A 17,373-nucleotide genomic window follows, 5' to 3' on the forward strand; every position below is an offset into this window, starting at 1 on the left:
AAATTTACCTTTAAAATCTTTAAATAATTAAAAAAAAATAAAAAAAAATAAAATATATTGATCGAAAATAACACGAAAAAAGTATTTATAAAGATATAAATCTTTGGTAGACACGTCAAATATTTCGTTAGCCCATTAAAATGGTAACATATAACACGATTTATACATTGGAAAGTAAATAAGTCACGAATATGCACTTAAATTAGAAAATGGGCCATGATTTCTTTTTCTTTTTTTTTTGTATTAATATTTACTTAATGCATTTTCATTTTTTTTCTTACCTTTCTTTACTTTAATATTAATTATTTACGACAGAATAAGGTTAATTAGATGTTGTTTTTGTATATTTATACAGAGAAGAACTATACTTTCCTGTTTATCCGACATTGTCGCATACAACAGAATTAACCAAGTAAAGGTGATTGAACTGATTCGATATAATTTGGTTATAGAATATTTTTGGTAATTCTCGCGTGTGTCCTATATCTTTTACTATTGTTTTGAATGTATAACTTGATATAATGTAAATAAATTTTGCATTTTTAAACAAATATAACTTATTTAAGTTCAATTCCCTTAGGAAATTAGCCCGAGTAGTTATATAAACTTCAACTTTTTGTGGGAAAGTTTTACGATTTTATATGAATAAATTACATAATTCATAACAAAATTTTATTAAAATTTTAATAATTTATCTCAAAAATTATCATGATAAGTACCGTAGTTGTATCTAAAGCATATATATATGTATCATTGGGAATCGTCTATTAATTACGTGTATAAATTTTGAGTCACTGTTGAACCTCCCTCCCTGTTGTACACATTGAAATTTTGACAAAAATCCTCTTTAATTACGGTGTATAACAGTTCACGGACCCCCCTGACACTGAAGAAATTACTTTAAAAAGTTCTTCAAATATTTCAGGTGTCTTTTTAACTTAAGAAACAAATTCGTATGCCACTAACAATACTGAAAAGTCACAATCCCGACCCCTCTCTCCCCCATCGCGTGCAATGACGCATTTTTAGAGCTTTCCAATTTAAACTGTACACGTAATTAATGAATGGATCCATTGCTGCCATATTAATTTTCGAATTTTTAATATATTTTTCTAGTTATGGACTCTTCGTAAATTAATTCTTCTGGAAAATATAAGATGATGTGGACGAAGACAAGAAGAAAATCTCAAAAAATAGATTTTCTCACTGCTCCATTTGAACATTTAATAATACTTTGTTTATTTATTGTTAGCATGATTATATTTAAGTGTGAATGTGCCGTCAAATTTGAAGATATTCAAAAAGAAATTAAAATAACAGGTAAGTTAATCAATTAAAAAATTAAACTAGATTAATTTTACTTCTAGAAAATTTCATTATTTAAGCAAAATTTTTATAAATACAGCCAAACCTAATAGTATATTTGAGGCTCCAGCCCAATAATTTCTTTATAGACATTATACAGCTAGAGATATAAAACAAAAAATGGCCCATTAGTAATGAGCAGTGAATGAAACCCTAAAAAAGGGAAAATAGCTGGGTATTCGAGCCCTGTATATAATACATATACGGAGTTATTGGGCTACAATTTAAAAAAAAAATGTAGACCTATAAATTCCCACTGTCATCTGTCTGTGTGTCTGTCCTTCCTTAATCTCGAGAAAGGAGTTAGATAGGTGAAATATGAGACCAGATGTGGTAACTTTAGGGGCGAGAGGTCCCAATTAGCTAAACGGAAGTTACGTTATTTAAATTCAAAATTTCTCCTGAAAGGAATTAGATAGATGACATCCATTGCTAACAGAAAAGTATAATGTACAGTGGCAAGACACTACAGTACTAAGTACAGTATATGTTTATTAGTTAACCGACTTTTGTGCCACTCTATACATTCAAGTATATGTTTTGTATGTTCTTATATACATGTAGAATTATAATTATATATGAAAAACGATAAATTTTCTAGCCCAATATAGATAAATATTCCGCAAAATCCATCCGGAATCATTGTATTATATTATAGAAAACAGGAAAAGCCACAATATATTATTTCTCAGCGCCATTTTCTTGAATAAGTAATGAATGTATGTTACTACCAATGTAATTTAATATTCGATTGGTCGATTTTTGAATCGATCATCTAGGAAAAAATAAGCATAAATAAACAAAAGACATTCATAAACACGATATACGTGTACAGGGTCATTTAATTAACGATTGTTTATTATCTGAAAGGTCATTCACACTTATTTATACCAACAAGAAGAGGTTTATTGAATTCGATGATTTATACGTAAACTTATTGAAAATATTTCTGAATTTTACAGAACTTCTATGCAAATTAAATACCTAGAAGTTGCTGTAAATGTGCTCAAGTCCATTCCAAGGTTGTTAATGTTATTATCAAATAAAATATTAACTTTGTAAATACAAAAAAAATAGCAATTAAAAACGAAATGAGAAAGTATTTTATTATGACAATACCAGGATGCAATTTTTAAATATATATTTAATTTATTTAACTTAAAATATATGCTCTCCATCTCAAATTAGTATTGGCTTGCTCCTGTACATCATACTTTTCCTTTAGTAATTCTAGTCGTGCCGGTCTCTTTTCGGGAGAGAATATTTGAATGGAAATAACGTTATTTCCGGTTTCTGTTGGAAGTTTGCATGTAGTTAATCGGGGTCTCCTGCCCCTACGGTTTCTATTTCTAGTCTCCTCTTTCATCTATCTCAAACCACTCTCGAGATTAAAGGAGGACAGACGGATGAAAGATTTCGATCACCCTCTTTCAAGCTTAATAACTCCTATGGTTTTTGTCAAAAATTTCTGAAATGTTGCGGAGAGGTTTTCTTATTAGGGGGATTGACGCTGTTAAATTTTGGTGGTTAAAGGTCGAGGGGATGGAGAGATAATGGGTGTCGTGTGTATCTCCAGTAGAATCGGACTTAATGAAGATTATACTCGTTATTAGCATTTATAGTTTTTTTTTTTTATGAAACCTATCTTTACCCTCAAAATTAAGCTTTTTGCCATTTCATAATAGTAAAAAATATAAAAAAAAATTAAAAATAAAATATTATAACAGATGGCGCCACAAAATGTCGCCTGGAAAGTTAAGCAACTCGTTGCTGGATTTTTATTTCTGAGGTGAACGTAGAAATGTAGTGAAATGTAGCGAATTTGTAGTGTTTATCTGTAGTGTTTATGTATTTGCTCGGTGCTTGTGTTCCTCGATACAATTAATGTGCGTTATGTCATTTTGGGGGTAGATATGTGCGACAGCATTACGGAAAATTACAAGGTATGTGGGATAGTAATTGAAAGTATTACGTAGTATTACTTAATTTATGGACGATCCCTGCATTACTAGTGGCTACATCCACAGAACATTGGTAGTTGCTGGTTCGCTCCTGACCTAAATGGTGATGTGGAGTTTTCAGGGTTTTCCTCACGTGTCTAACACGTAAGTAGCAGCCAGTTTTCCATTAATAGCCCTCCCGGTAGGTTACCTTTTCCATTAATTACCCAAGAAGGCTGTCGGGAGAAAATCTCAGTCCTCGAGAAAATATCTCGTAGTGGTTCCTATCTCTATAAATCAATGCTAGTTTTATAACAAAAGATACAATCTTTAAAACTGTTTTTTATTATTATTAATAAAGAAACATTTCATGTATTTCATTTGTTAAAAAAATAGCAAAAGAGGGCACTCTAAAGGGCAAAAGGCTCCGTTCTATCCGGGCCCCATGCAAACTCTCTTACTCCCAAGTGTTGTTTTGCCTTATTCCATCAATCCAATTTTTTAATATATCGATAATATCCAATAAAAGCTTCTCTTTAATGTTATTTCCTAAATAATATATAACTTTTGGCAGAATTTTCGTTAGCTAAAGGCTGTAGATTAATAGGAAAATTATATTAAAAAAAAAACATTTATATTATTTATTTCGGAATCGATTGTGTATAAAAAGAAATAACANCACAAAATCAAAAAAAAATTTAACTATTTTTAATTAGTAGAATAAGTTCTTTGCCTGTTTTTGAGGTGAGTGGAAAAATACGCCAGCAGCCTCGGCAGACAGAAGCGCCCCCAAATAACACGATTATTCGATTTAATATTTTTAGAAGAGAAAAAATAAAAATTAAAATAGCGTTGTCCTAGTTTCTAATTTCTACTTTTAGTTCTTTGTCAGAAATTTAAAATATTTTTCGTCACACTTGTCTCACTGTCAAGTAGAGAGAGCCCTTTTTCGAGGCAGTGGATAAAGCCACTGAACACTGGTTGAGGTCGAACCCACATTGATTGTGTGTTCATACCTTCAGCGATCTATCTACATCTAAATAGGGACCAGTTTCCCGTAGAAATTATTTCCGGGAGGATCGCTCATGCGTTGTTTTGCCATATAACATCAAACCAATCTTTTCAAGCCCATTATGGGTTCAGTCAGGCCTACAATAGGGCTACCGAGAGACTCAATTATATCCGGTACAGTCTATCTCTCGATAAATTGCCCAGGTTCGATTTTCCAGGTTCTTCAGAGAGGTAGTTTGATGTCTCAAGTGCCTCACCATCCGGCTGGTTGTTAATTACTTATATTAAAAACTTAATCAATTGTTATAATAATTATCAGTTATTCTAAACATGTCTTATCTCAGGTTTAATTTAAGTTGTTACGTTTGAATAACGTATCTCAATATTACGATAAACAATACAAGGACACGCTACAGATATAATTCTTTATCACGAAAGAAAATCACTCTTGGTTAATTACATTTTGTAATTTTCATGATTTACTAGCTTTTAGCTGTATAGATTTTTAATATCTTCCATCCACGTGTTCGTTCATCAATGGGATTCGTCAGGTATACAATAGGAACGTCAAATGGAGAGAGAAAGACAAAGCTCGACATCCATGAAAGTATTTAATAATCTAATTCAGACCCTTATCCAAATCCTTCAGAGGAATTAGTTAATGGAGTTGTAATAGAATTTGGATTTGGATTGTCGGTGTAAGAAGATGCAATAAATGGGCAATCTGCAAAGGGGGAACATGGCTCCCAGGAGGACTTCTATGAGAAATTAAACCAAATTACTATTCATCTGGAAACAGACACGTTCATGTATTAGCTAATGAAAACGTTATCATTTATTCAAATCGATAACAGTTTTAGAGAAATTACTTCAAACAGAATTTATGGAAGCATGAAACCATTAAAACTTCAGAAAACGTAGAATAAAAGAGCCATTACGAGGTTGTTAATGTGTATATGTTACATTTCTTTCTGCCATGAGATACCCACAACACAGAAAAATATGTCGTATCTTTAAATATTTGACGTTAATTAAGATTACTGTATATGCATAAGGCACATTTTTAAAATGTGTATTCTAAAAATGAATATAAATGTAATAAATATTTTAGGATAAGGATCGAGAAAAACACTAATGTACCGTGAAGATAACACGTTTTTCTATTCTCAAATAGAAAAACATAACTGAAAACTATGTGAATTATGATGCATTTTTGATGATAAAATCGTTGTTAATCGTTAAATTATCTATTCAAAACAATTTCGACAATGATTCTTTCACGATAATCATACAGGGTGGTCCGAAAGTTAATTAACCGTTGCCATTTTATATTAAAATACTTTACTACTAATAAATAATTGTTTGAAATACGTTAGATTGATGGAATAAGGCGACACAACACATGCTGATGGAGTGAAAGTGCCTCTCAAAAGGACTTTCTGGTTCCTATTTAGGTGTTATCAGTTTAGTGGTGTTGTCTACTCGGCCACTAGTGGACTATTTAGAATGAAATCTCCATTATTCAATATACAATTGGCAAATTTTTCGTATATCTTTCCTTTAATAGCCTGTTCGAGCGATTACAGATTCACCAATGAACGTTTAACTGACTTTAGGCCAACCTTTTCACTGGTGTTGCGATTTATATAGAGCTAAAAAGAAGGTTTAGACAACTTTTTTAAATCAAAAATTAATAGTATAACATATTTCCTTTCTTTAGAAGTACTGTACAGTATATAAAAAAGTCTAGTAACGAATTTCGTAATGTTACGAGATTTTACTTAAAATATAACTTTTATATTATTAATCATAATACAGGACCCACTGATGGCCGAGTGAATAAAACAATTGAACACTGGCAGTGGTCGCCAGTTCGAGCATCGCCAACGGCCGGCTACGTGCTCTTCCGACTATGGTTCACGTGTTTAATAACGTGAAGAAAACCCGGAAAACTCCACCCTCAAATTTCGAAGACACAACGTCATCGTTCTTAAATGTCGTGGCTGAAAACGGATAACGGAATTGTTAGATTCCATTAGATTCATCCGTTCTCAGCCACTTTCTAATAAAACAATTATCATAAGGATAAAATTAGATGTTCTTTCAGTCTGATATTAACTACATCAGGAGGATAGAACAGCTATTTTACGTTTAACACACATCCGACTACTTTTAACCATTAAAGAGCTGGCTCTGAAAAGAGCCGTTTGGTCACCAAACCCACAAAATCTAGCCATGCCTTTTGTCAATGTTAGCACTTACGGATCTTAAAATTAAACTCTTTTGCCGGATCGTCTCCTCTTGGGCCTTTTCCTCTTAGGTCCTCTCTTCTTGCTACTGCTCCTTACCCTCGACCTGAATTTCCTGATCTTCCTATTCCTCGATCTCCCTCCCGACACGGGTCTTTTTCGTTTTCTAACTGTTCGGCGTTCGACACTTCTTAGATTAATCGTTCTATTCTTCTTGGTGACGGAAGTACCGGCAACTGGCAACACGTCTTCCATATTTTCATCCAGTTTTTCATTTGGGGGTGCCTCCCTTTCCAATCGATAAGGGTCTTCTCCTAATGAGGGAGGATCGCCAACGCTCCTTCTTCTTTTCTTCACGGAGGAATCGTCCATAATGCCTTTTCTTTAAAGACGAATTGAATAGAATAACGAATTTCTCGACGTTCTCGAACGATATTTTAAAGAGGAAACATTCTTTTCTATATATTCGAATATTTTAAATTCGAACTCGATTTGAAACGTAATTGGTTAATTTGAAATTAACCGATAAAGCTGAAACGTAATTGGTCAATTTGAAATTTAAATCAGATTTATGAGATTTAATTAATTATATAATTACTTTAACCGCTTGCCACTCAGACGTACGGTGCCATAATATACGCATTACCCGTTACGAGATAATATAAAAGTCATTTTTTAATAATATCAATATTGAAAAGGCAAATAAAAAAGGCTTAATTAGACACGAGTTTTTCTAAACCTATCTTAAATGCCAATAACAAGTAAAATCATCAAGTCCGACCCCACTCCAGATATGACACGACGTGACCCCTACTACTTCTAACCACCAAAATTTAATAGCACCACTGCCTTTTACACACAAGTTACGGTGCCAAATTTCTTAATATTTACCCCATTTTGAAATATTAAACGAAACACACACACAGAGTATCATTCTTTGATTTGTTTTGGGCTCCGAGGTTCTCAAAACGTCGAAATTCCAAATACGAACGTTTCACGATTACAATATAATATTTAATGAGTAGCCAAAATCAGAAACATTAGATAAGAACTTAATTGAGTTAATACAACTGTTAAATACATCCAATCTAAGTATTTAGTATACCTAACATTAGATATATGGGTTTACCTGCTAGTGTTTGATATATTCTTTCCTTAAAAGGAAAAATAAAAAACTTGACAAAGGAAATCTAGACAATGTAAGTCTCAAGAGGAAATATCTTCGACTGGAATCGAATTAAATGTGGATTTTGACTCATCTCACGGACTAAATTGAGATATCATTACACTTGGAAAGTGAGAAGAAGGAAATGCGACCAATCGGACTGGGCAAAAATAATAAAAATCCTAAATTTTAAGGACGGAAGAGCTTCTCCCTCAGGTTTCTCTCAGTGCGGGATCTTCGTTCATTTTCAACGAAAAATAAAATGCATTTTAAATATATTCTATCGTTCTAATTTTTAAAATTGCCCATTCGAAATAGAAGATTTGCAGAAACATTTTGACGCTTACTAATAAATTTATTGTGAGACTGGAGTAAATGCATCGCTTTCAACATACCGATAAAGCTGCTCTTAACTATTAAATCGTGGCCCTGAAAAGGGCCGTTTAGATATAAAACCATCGACGTCTATCAATTTCGAGCCAGGGCACGTTAGTATTTCTCAAGGCGTCTTGTTTTTCTGATTCTTCGAGCTCCTCTTTTGTTGTTCTTTCTTTGAATTCGATCCTTTCATTTTTTTCTCGGCATGGAGGCTCTTGTGCCTCTTTCGATCTTTCTTTTCAACTTTCCTTCCCACAGTCACCTCCTGCGCTTTCTAATTCTTTGCTGCTCTGCACTTTTTATAAGAACATTGTTTGTACAAAAGTAATGTAGAAGGTATAAAGTAAAGAACAATAGTTATTGTTAAGCATTTTATATTACAATAGTGCGTAAACTACACCCGAATTTTTCATTTCTAGTACTACTTTAATATTTTTTTTTTTCTAATTAATTCATCGTCTAAAATATCTAAATGTATTTTTTACTCGTTTCGGTTAGACATTCTCTCGCCCTTTCCAATTCTTCCCGAAATTACAATATAGTACAACCTTTTCTACATAAGATAAAGCATGGTTTTCCGATAAAAATTTGCCATTCTCCACTCGACAAAACTGCTTAGAACGTTCCAAAAATGCATTTTCACATTCTTCTTCGTATAAAATATTAGAAATTATCCCTTAATTAACAAGACCGCTTTTGTCTGTAGTTTTTCCTTTTCTTTCTGTCGTAATCATTTCAAGAACAATGTTATGCCCATTGTTAGATATTGCTTCGTGTTTTATGTCTTCCCGGAAAAGGATCCATCCTAGATTATACACGCTTTCCGGTTTGTTTTCGTCCAGGTATACTCGTTGTAAATACGTAAAAATATCTCAAATCGTGGCCATTTCTACTCGAAAATTACCCCGAGTTTCGATGAGAGTTGATGAAAAGTTGTTTGGAAGAGAATAAAGAATTTCTTTCCGCACTTCGTATACTAAATGATTAGAGATGGAATCTTTAATATCTTCATACAATCCTTTTCCGTAATTATCGGCCTTGTCCATAAACTTATTGCAGAGTTTTTTGCTGTCCATTGAGAAAAATTTAAGCTTCGAACGATTGTTCGTAAGAAATATTAATATTGTTAATTGTACTTCCTTTGTTTATTTAATAATGTAACTTAATGCTTCGTAATATTAATTTCAATATACTGTATTAAGATTTAGAGGCTGTCCCTAAATTACGTCCTCATTTTTCTTCAAATGTTTACTTCCCCTTTCCCCATTGTCCTATTTTGTCCAAGTTTCCCCTCTTCGTACAACAAAACTCGACTCCCATTAAAAACTTTGTCAGAGGCAGATAAAGAAGAGATGACCCCATGAATTAATTCTCCAAATAAATAGCTTTTAATTTTTTTTATTAATTATTTTTAAACATGTTAAAATACGTCTTCTTCATTAGTACTTTAGCTAAAGTACATTAGTACTTTAGCTAAAACGTGCACAGTTATCCTCATGCGTAGCGAACTCACGCTACACTTCTGCATTTAATCGACTATTATATTATAATCGCTATAAGAATCCTATCAATATATAAAATTAATTGAATCTTCCGGATTTTCTTCTTCGAATTTCTCTTGTCAGCTGGTTACAATTCAATTTTTTCTCATTGTATACGATGAGGGAAAAAAATCTCCATGGCAGTGCTTTAATTACGTGAAAGCTGCCTTTTATGTAATTCCTAATATAGTCAATTCATTTTTTTTTTCTTTCTTCGAACTGCTGAATTTTTCCTTCTCTTTTCCTGCCTCTACAAATTATAGTGTTGTATCAATAGATAGGTGTGGAACCTATTCCTATAAAAGATACAAAATAGCTATGTATTTTCGTCGGACATCAATCTACATTATTGCACATAAAATCTTGAAATACAATCAGAAATTTATGTAATATTTACGAAATTTTCAACTAATATTGTTATTTTTTTTAAATACTGTATAATAATAATAATATCAGAAGCTTAAATTATAAGGGACTTCAGATGCATAACTTGAATAAACTTTAGTGCCGACTCTGGTCCTGGTGGTCCAACAAATTTTGACTATCCAACACCATTTCATCTTTCACACGTTCTTTTTATAGCATATTTAGAAAAATTTGGTTATCATTTTAAATGTTTTTCTGGTATAATATCAATAGTAATTAGAGAGGTTGAGGCCGAAGTGTTCATCTGTAAAACGTGAACGTCGAACGTCGAACGCCACTTACAAGATAGAGGCGCTCGACGTTCGACGTTCACGTTTTAAAGATGAAAACTTCGGCCTCAACCTCGCTATTAGAGAGGTTGCGGCCGACGTTTTCATCGGGAAAACGTGTACGTCGGACGTTCAGCGCCGCATTCCTATAAGCCTAGAAGTTTGACAATGGAGTTTGGAACGTCAGTGGAATCACGCTCGACGTTCCAAACTCCATTGTCAAACTTCTAGGCTTACAGGAATGCGGCGCTGAACGTCCGACGTTCACGTTTTAAAGATGAAAACTTCTGCCTCAACCTCGCTATTGTCTAACTTCATTTAGAAGAATTAATTTTTTTGTTTACAATTTTATTTTTAATCACTCGAAATTGAAAATTAATTTCAAGAAATTGACTTTTAAAATAATTTTTCACTAAAATCAACAAACAAATTGAATAAGAAATTCAATTTTTAACCAATAAATTATTATCTTACGTGTCACATTTGAACCATTAACTTTGTCATTGTTTTATTTTTCTGATTAAATTTCTAAAAAAAAAAAATTTCTAAAAAAAAATTTAATTATTTATTGATTGAAACAAAGCTTTCATAATATTCTTTCCTCTTTCATCCGAAAATATATATTAAAATAAAGAAAATGTTAATAGAATAATTTTTTATTTCTATGCAAAATATTTTCCCTTAAGCTAATACTATTTAACACGCAATCTAATATTTAACAAGCTTTTGTCTACTGTGTTTTTATTAATGAACTTTGCTACTTTTTATTATTTTCTTAGTAATTTTCTGAAAAATCAATCAATTTAAATGTTTAGTTTCCGATTGATTGGGTAAGACAATACCAACGGAAGTACCCCCGGAAGACTTCCTATGGAACTGGCCCTATTTAAGTGTTTGTTAAGTTATGGCAACGCAACACTTGGACGATCTTCCGGGAGGTCTTTTTAAGGGAAACTGGCCCCTATTTAGGCGTTACAGACGTGGAGAAAACCGAACTCACGACCGAACGCTCAGTGTTCAGGGTACGAAGACCGCTTGGCCACTTGGTTGTAGGCTATTTAAATGTTAAACACGTGCAAAAAATCAGGAAAACTCCCGTCACCAGCCGTTGTTGGGAGCCCGAATCCGAAACCAAATACTGTGTCAGTTTATGAGATAAGGCAACGCAACATGGAAGAGTGTCTTATGGGGAAAATGCCCTTATTTTAGTATTAAATAAGTGAAGAAAAGTCGGAAAACTCCAACGTGCCAACTCGTTAGTGAGGCGCGAACCCGCGACCAATTACTAATTTACAGTGGATAATATCACTGTATAAAACAACTGCCCACAGGTTTTGTCCTCTCTCCCACTAGTGTAATGGCTAAAACAATTAATAAGATTATAGCTTTTATAATTTAAGTTATTATTATTATTATTATTATTATGAAAACGAAGAAGAAATTTTATATTTAAATATAACTTTTCTTCGATTTTTCTCGACGAAATATTCCGATTATAATAATAATATTGATCATCGGGTATCTTGAAGATTGTTCTCAAGAGAATAATCATCTGTTCAAAATATTGAATATTACTTTCTTCTAAATCAAATAGGAAATATATTTATATAAGTTTCCTTAAAATTTATCGATTTATTTATTTATTGATGAATACAAATTTGAATAAATTAATCTAATGATTGTTTTAATATTCTTTAACACAAGAAAATAAGCAGAAGATTCAGAAAATTGCATAGAAAATTGAAAAATCAAATCAAATCATAATAATAAATGCCATAGAGTTTATATAGAAGCAACGAATCGATGAAATTTAAATTTTATGATATTCAAACAACGGAAAACTTTCTTTTTATTTAAAAAAAACAAAAAGATAAATACGGATTTGTATCCGTGGCTACCGACAAAACATTACAAAATCGTTTGTAATGGAACTTAATAACATCCTTCATAAGCTCATCTCACTATTACATTTCAGGTTTATAAAACTTTAATTTTAACACAATAAATTTTATTATTATTTAAAAATTTTATTATATAAAGCTATAGAAATTCTTGCATATATAATAAATTATTTTATTTAATAAAATGTTCTCAGTGCAATATTGCAACTTAAACATGTTCTAGTTATCAATTATATATAAATAAATCGATTTAGTATGTAAACATAACGGTGATCAATCATTGATATAATCTGTGTTCAATCATTATGATACTACGAATGTATTTAGATTACATAATAAATTATGCATTGTATAATTTAAGAAATTGAACTGTATCATTATTAAAGGAAGATATTTTGGTTATTTAAGCCTCTAAATTTTTAAGTTTTTTTTTTGTTTGTTTTGTTTAGTAATAATGTATATAATGTCAAAATTATTTAATATATATTTTAATAATTTATCTACATACAGCTCATAAAAAGATAAAATATCTATGGAGCCCCTTTCATGGAGCTTCGGACATAGAAGTAGGGATCCATTAACGTCCATGTCTTATTAGAAGCCTTATCTCACTACTCATTGCTAATATTTTCGTTCTGTATCTGTATAATGCCTTTAAAAAATTAGCTAAGGGGCCTCAAAATGGAGTTTTCAGGGTTTTCTCCATGTCCGTAACGCCTGAATAGGTGCTACTTACCCTTAAAAAGACCTCCCGGAAGGCATCCCCACTAGGCAGATCGCTCAAGTATTGCGTTGCCATAACTTAATAAAACAAACAAACAAACAATAAAGGTCCCTTAATCCCAGAGGGGCGCTGAAGAAACATTTAAAAAAAGTTGCTTCAGCGGTTTGTTTAATTGTTGCTGGTTGCCAAGGAATACCCATAACAGTAGGTCCAAAAAAAATGTAGTTCCATCTCTCGTTTCNATAAAACAAACAAACAAACAATAAAGGTCCCTTAATCCCAGAGGGGCGCTGAAGAAACATTTAAAAAAAGTTGCTTCAGCGGTTTGTTTAATTGTTGCTGGTTGCCAAGGAATACCCTAACAGTTCAAGCTTTGGGATACAAAAAAAAATGTAGTTCCATCTCTCGTTTCACAGTAAAACAAAATTCCTAACAACAGCCTTGCATAGAGAGATTCTTAAAATTTAATCTCTTTCATTCATTTTCGTATGTATTACTTTTGATAAGCAGTGAAATACAATATCTGTATTCATTTTGTTGATATATTTTCGTAGCTTTTGGAAAGGGTATGCTCACTTTTCACTTCTCTTTCTCCTCGTTCAAAATAGAATTAATCACTACGAAGAACTAAAATAATAAAACCTGTTATATATATTGTCTCAATACAAACTGTATCTATATAGGCTAATTAAATGCTCTATATATAATATATTAGAAGAACAAACTAAAAGTATGTTATTTTTAATATATAAACAGTAGTACAAAGCGTTTACAAGAATTTCCTTGTAAAAATTTAATTTAATTAATGGAATAAGGCAACGCAACACATGGGATATCTGCCAAGAAGGATTCCTCCCCGGGGACTTTCTATGGAAGACTGGACTTTATTTAGGTGTTAGACACGTGAAGAAAACCCAGGAAACTGCACGCGTATCCGTGACAAACTACCAGTGTTCGGTGGTTTTATTTACTCTATTACTGGCGAGGTGTCAAAATTAATAAGTTTGATTAATTGATTAATTGTTATAATCATATGTTATGCCTTTTTGAATAGTTTTTCTTCTTAATATTAATAATATTATTATTAAACAAATTTTGCGTGAGTATTTTTTTAGGATATATTTACGGATATTTTTAACTATTGTTTACATAAAAAAGAGCTCTTTCGATAACACGCACTTACATAAACAAACAAAGCTCTATGGAAGAACTTAAATGCTCATCGATATTCCATCACAGAATGAAGATTAAAGTGCAAAATATTCAATAAAATAAATATTCAGATTTTATTTATTTTCTTTAATGCAAAATTTATATTCAATACGAGAAATTGGATTGATTTATCACAAATACATAAGTTCTCTTTTTTATTTTAATTTTTACTCTTTTCTCCCTGTGACACTTTTCCCCATTAGCGTATTATTTCGAATTTAAAACTCCCTTTTACCCTAACGTCCATATACAGTATATAGAAATTACACCCGAATTTAATTTCTCCACATTTCAAGGTGTCCTAAGTCCAAAAATATAAACGTTTTGTGACGTCATAGTACTTAAATCCCTTGAGTCGCATGTTTATTCCCTCTTACTTAAAATGTGTAATGTAATAGACGTTAGTGAGATTTGCTGGCAGACAATAGTAAAATATACGCCCACATTTTACAAATACAAATACAAATACTTTATTGTAATAAGAAATTTCTTGTTACAGGGGGTTAGCTTTANCCCACATTTTTGTATAATACATTACTGGGGTTTTTAACATGCATAATATATATTTCAGGCATTTTTTAACGCGTGTATTTATGCATATATGTAAAAAATTTGGACTTACTGCAAACATAATGGTATGGTACTGTACATAATGTTGGGGAAAACACCCCAGTATACATGATACAGTGCAGAAGTAACACTATAAAATTTGGGAAACCGTGACCTTGATTACGGTAAGATCAATAAAAAACGTTTTAAGAACTACAGAATGATGGAGGAAGAAGGTGCACCGTAAAATAGAGAAAACATAAGAAAATTGTTTTAACTTACAGTAGAGTTGTACACGATGTGGTGATACACAAGATGTAAGTGGGAAAGTTAACAGGATACAACAGAAAGGCATCGTCTTAAGGTAGGGGAGAGATAGTGGGCGTGAATGGTGTTAAGGAAGAGGAGGATCGAAAAAGGGGTTTTTTTTAGGGGTTAGGGAAATTTAGAAAGTGAAGGAGAAAGTGGAAGTGAGACGTATGAGCACCCTGCTGGGTACCGTACGGAAGGATGCACAGATAAGGAGAAACTGTCGTACTTTAACACATTAATTATCCACTCCCCTCCCCCCTCGTAGCTTCTCTTGGTCAAGTATGGATACCAAATTTCATGTAGTTTTTGGCCAATTCATCAAAATATCTTTGTTTTTAAGGATTTCTAAGTGTTCATACCATCTCCTTTTTTGCGTATGTGATTCTTTTTTTGACAATTTTTACGGTTTCCTTAATGATTTGTCAACCTTCGTCGTTATAATGGACAGCAACAGCTGAGTTGCAATTATTATATTATTTAATCGCGGTTATGTGTTCTTTAAATCGAGTCTTAAGATTTCTGCCACTTTCACCTAAATAAGATTTGGGGGGAGTGCAGTTGCAACTGTGTTTGTAAATTACTTTTTATTTATTATTATTATTTTTTGGTCCCATATATTATTATAATTATTATGTGGGTTTATCTTTTAATTCAAACAAGGAAGTTTTTCTGGCGTTAAAGATTATACCGTAATTGTGTGATTTAGATTTGATTCTTTCGAATATATTTAGTTCGTATGGAATTTTAAAATAATTTTGAGTGGTGGTATTGTTTTTATGTTCGTGTTTATTAGTATTTTTGGTGTTGATCCATTTATTAAGCGTGCTTCTGCTGTATCCGTTCATTAAGTAGTACGTCGTAAGATTTTGTCAATATACTGTACATATAAAAGATGTTTTTCTTGATGTAAGTGGGTACCTCAGATGTGTAATGTATCAATATGATACTGTCAACGGTGCATGGTTTTTTGTATTTTTTAAAAGTGGTTTTGTTATTAAATCTAGTGACAAGGGTGTCTAGGAAAGGTAACTGGCAGTTGATTTCGGGTTGTAAGTCAAATTTAATATCGGTGTCTATCTCATAAACAAGTAGTAGTGGTTGGTATTTATAATGTTACTATGGTAAACAATGAAACAGTCATCCACATAGCGTTGTAGATCTATTATGCCCGTAATATTTGCGACCTTCTTATCAATGTCGGTCATGCTAAGATCAGCTAAAATGGGGCCTATTACCGAACCCATTGTGATGCCATCATTTTGCCTATAGAATTTTTCATGGTTATTGAAGTAGTTATTTTCCAACACCAGAGTTGTCATGTCTATGATCCATTGGTTACAGTTTTCAAAGTTTCTGAGATTCTGTTATGTTTTATCGACGGATACATGTTGCGTACATCAAGAGAGGCTCGTCTGTAGCTTGATTTAAACGTTACAGTATTCAATTTTTGTATGAAGTTATCGGTACTCTTTATACTATAGTGGTACTTCTTTAAAACGTTTAATTTCCCTTTTAAAAATAATTCAAGGCTGTAAAATATATAGCCTTTTATGTCTACTAAGGGTCTATTTGAACGTTAGATAGGTTGACGATTATGTTATTTAACTAGTTTTCCCTTTCCTGGATGGTTGGGTAATTTAATTTTTTAACAAGTTTTTGGTATTTTTTATAGTAATAAGTTTGGTTATTATGATTGGTGGTTTCATTGTAGTTAGTACGGTGGGTATTTCTTAAATTTTTGATTATTTTGGTTAGTTTTTTAACATTATATTTTTTGTGACGTATAACAGACTTTAATAATATTTTTTCTACGATTACAACATCGTTTTTCTGTATGTCTCTAACTACACTATATAATAAGTCTAGCAAAAAAGAAAGGCCACCTTAGCGCTCGTATAATTGAATATATATTTTTTCTTTTATAATTTGTTATTATGAAACATTTTGCTCATTTATGGTACTTTAAGTATACTAGTATGTATCTCGATTATATAATCAAAGTTTGATCTTAAAAAAATTGATCTAAATACCATTTTTAAAGCATTCTAATTATTAATTCTAATTCTAATATTCTAATTAACAAAAAAAAAACTGTATATATTCAATAAACTACTTTTAGGGCTCATTTTTATAAACTGTATCCACATAAAGCAAACATCTCTTTTTCTTGTACAGTATATACAGTCGACCCCCCTATAACACTGTTGATAATTCCGTTTTATATGAATTCCATGTTGTACGAGTCACTTAGATTTTACAAATACGTGAGCCGTTCACAGCCCGGCACACGTATTTGTAAAATCTAAGTGACTCGTACAACATGGAATTCAT

At 31.9% G+C, this 17,373-nt stretch overlaps 1 protein-coding gene across 1 annotated transcript in view; it reads left to right on the plus strand.

Moving 5' to 3' along the window:
- Positions 1 to 357: 357 nt before the first annotated feature.
- The window catches only part of LOC111629646 (cysteine-rich with EGF-like domain protein 1), a 31,835-nt gene continuing 14,819 nt past the window's right edge, over positions 358 to 17,373 (plus strand). The window contains exons 1-2 of the mRNA XM_023373531.1: positions 358 to 418; positions 1,117 to 1,320. Of these exons, the coding sequence (XP_023229299.1) occupies positions 1,158 to 1,320 (163 nt within the window). The 5' untranslated portion in view covers positions 358 to 418; positions 1,117 to 1,157. The remainder of the gene's footprint in view (positions 419 to 1,116; positions 1,321 to 17,373) is intronic.

Source organism: Centruroides sculpturatus, unplaced genomic scaffold (assembly GCF_000671375.1).
Source record: "Centruroides sculpturatus isolate CEXI.00-Female unplaced genomic scaffold, Cexi_2.0 scaffold640, whole genome shotgun sequence".
Taxonomy (NCBI): domain Eukaryota; kingdom Metazoa; phylum Arthropoda; class Arachnida; order Scorpiones; family Buthidae; genus Centruroides; species Centruroides sculpturatus.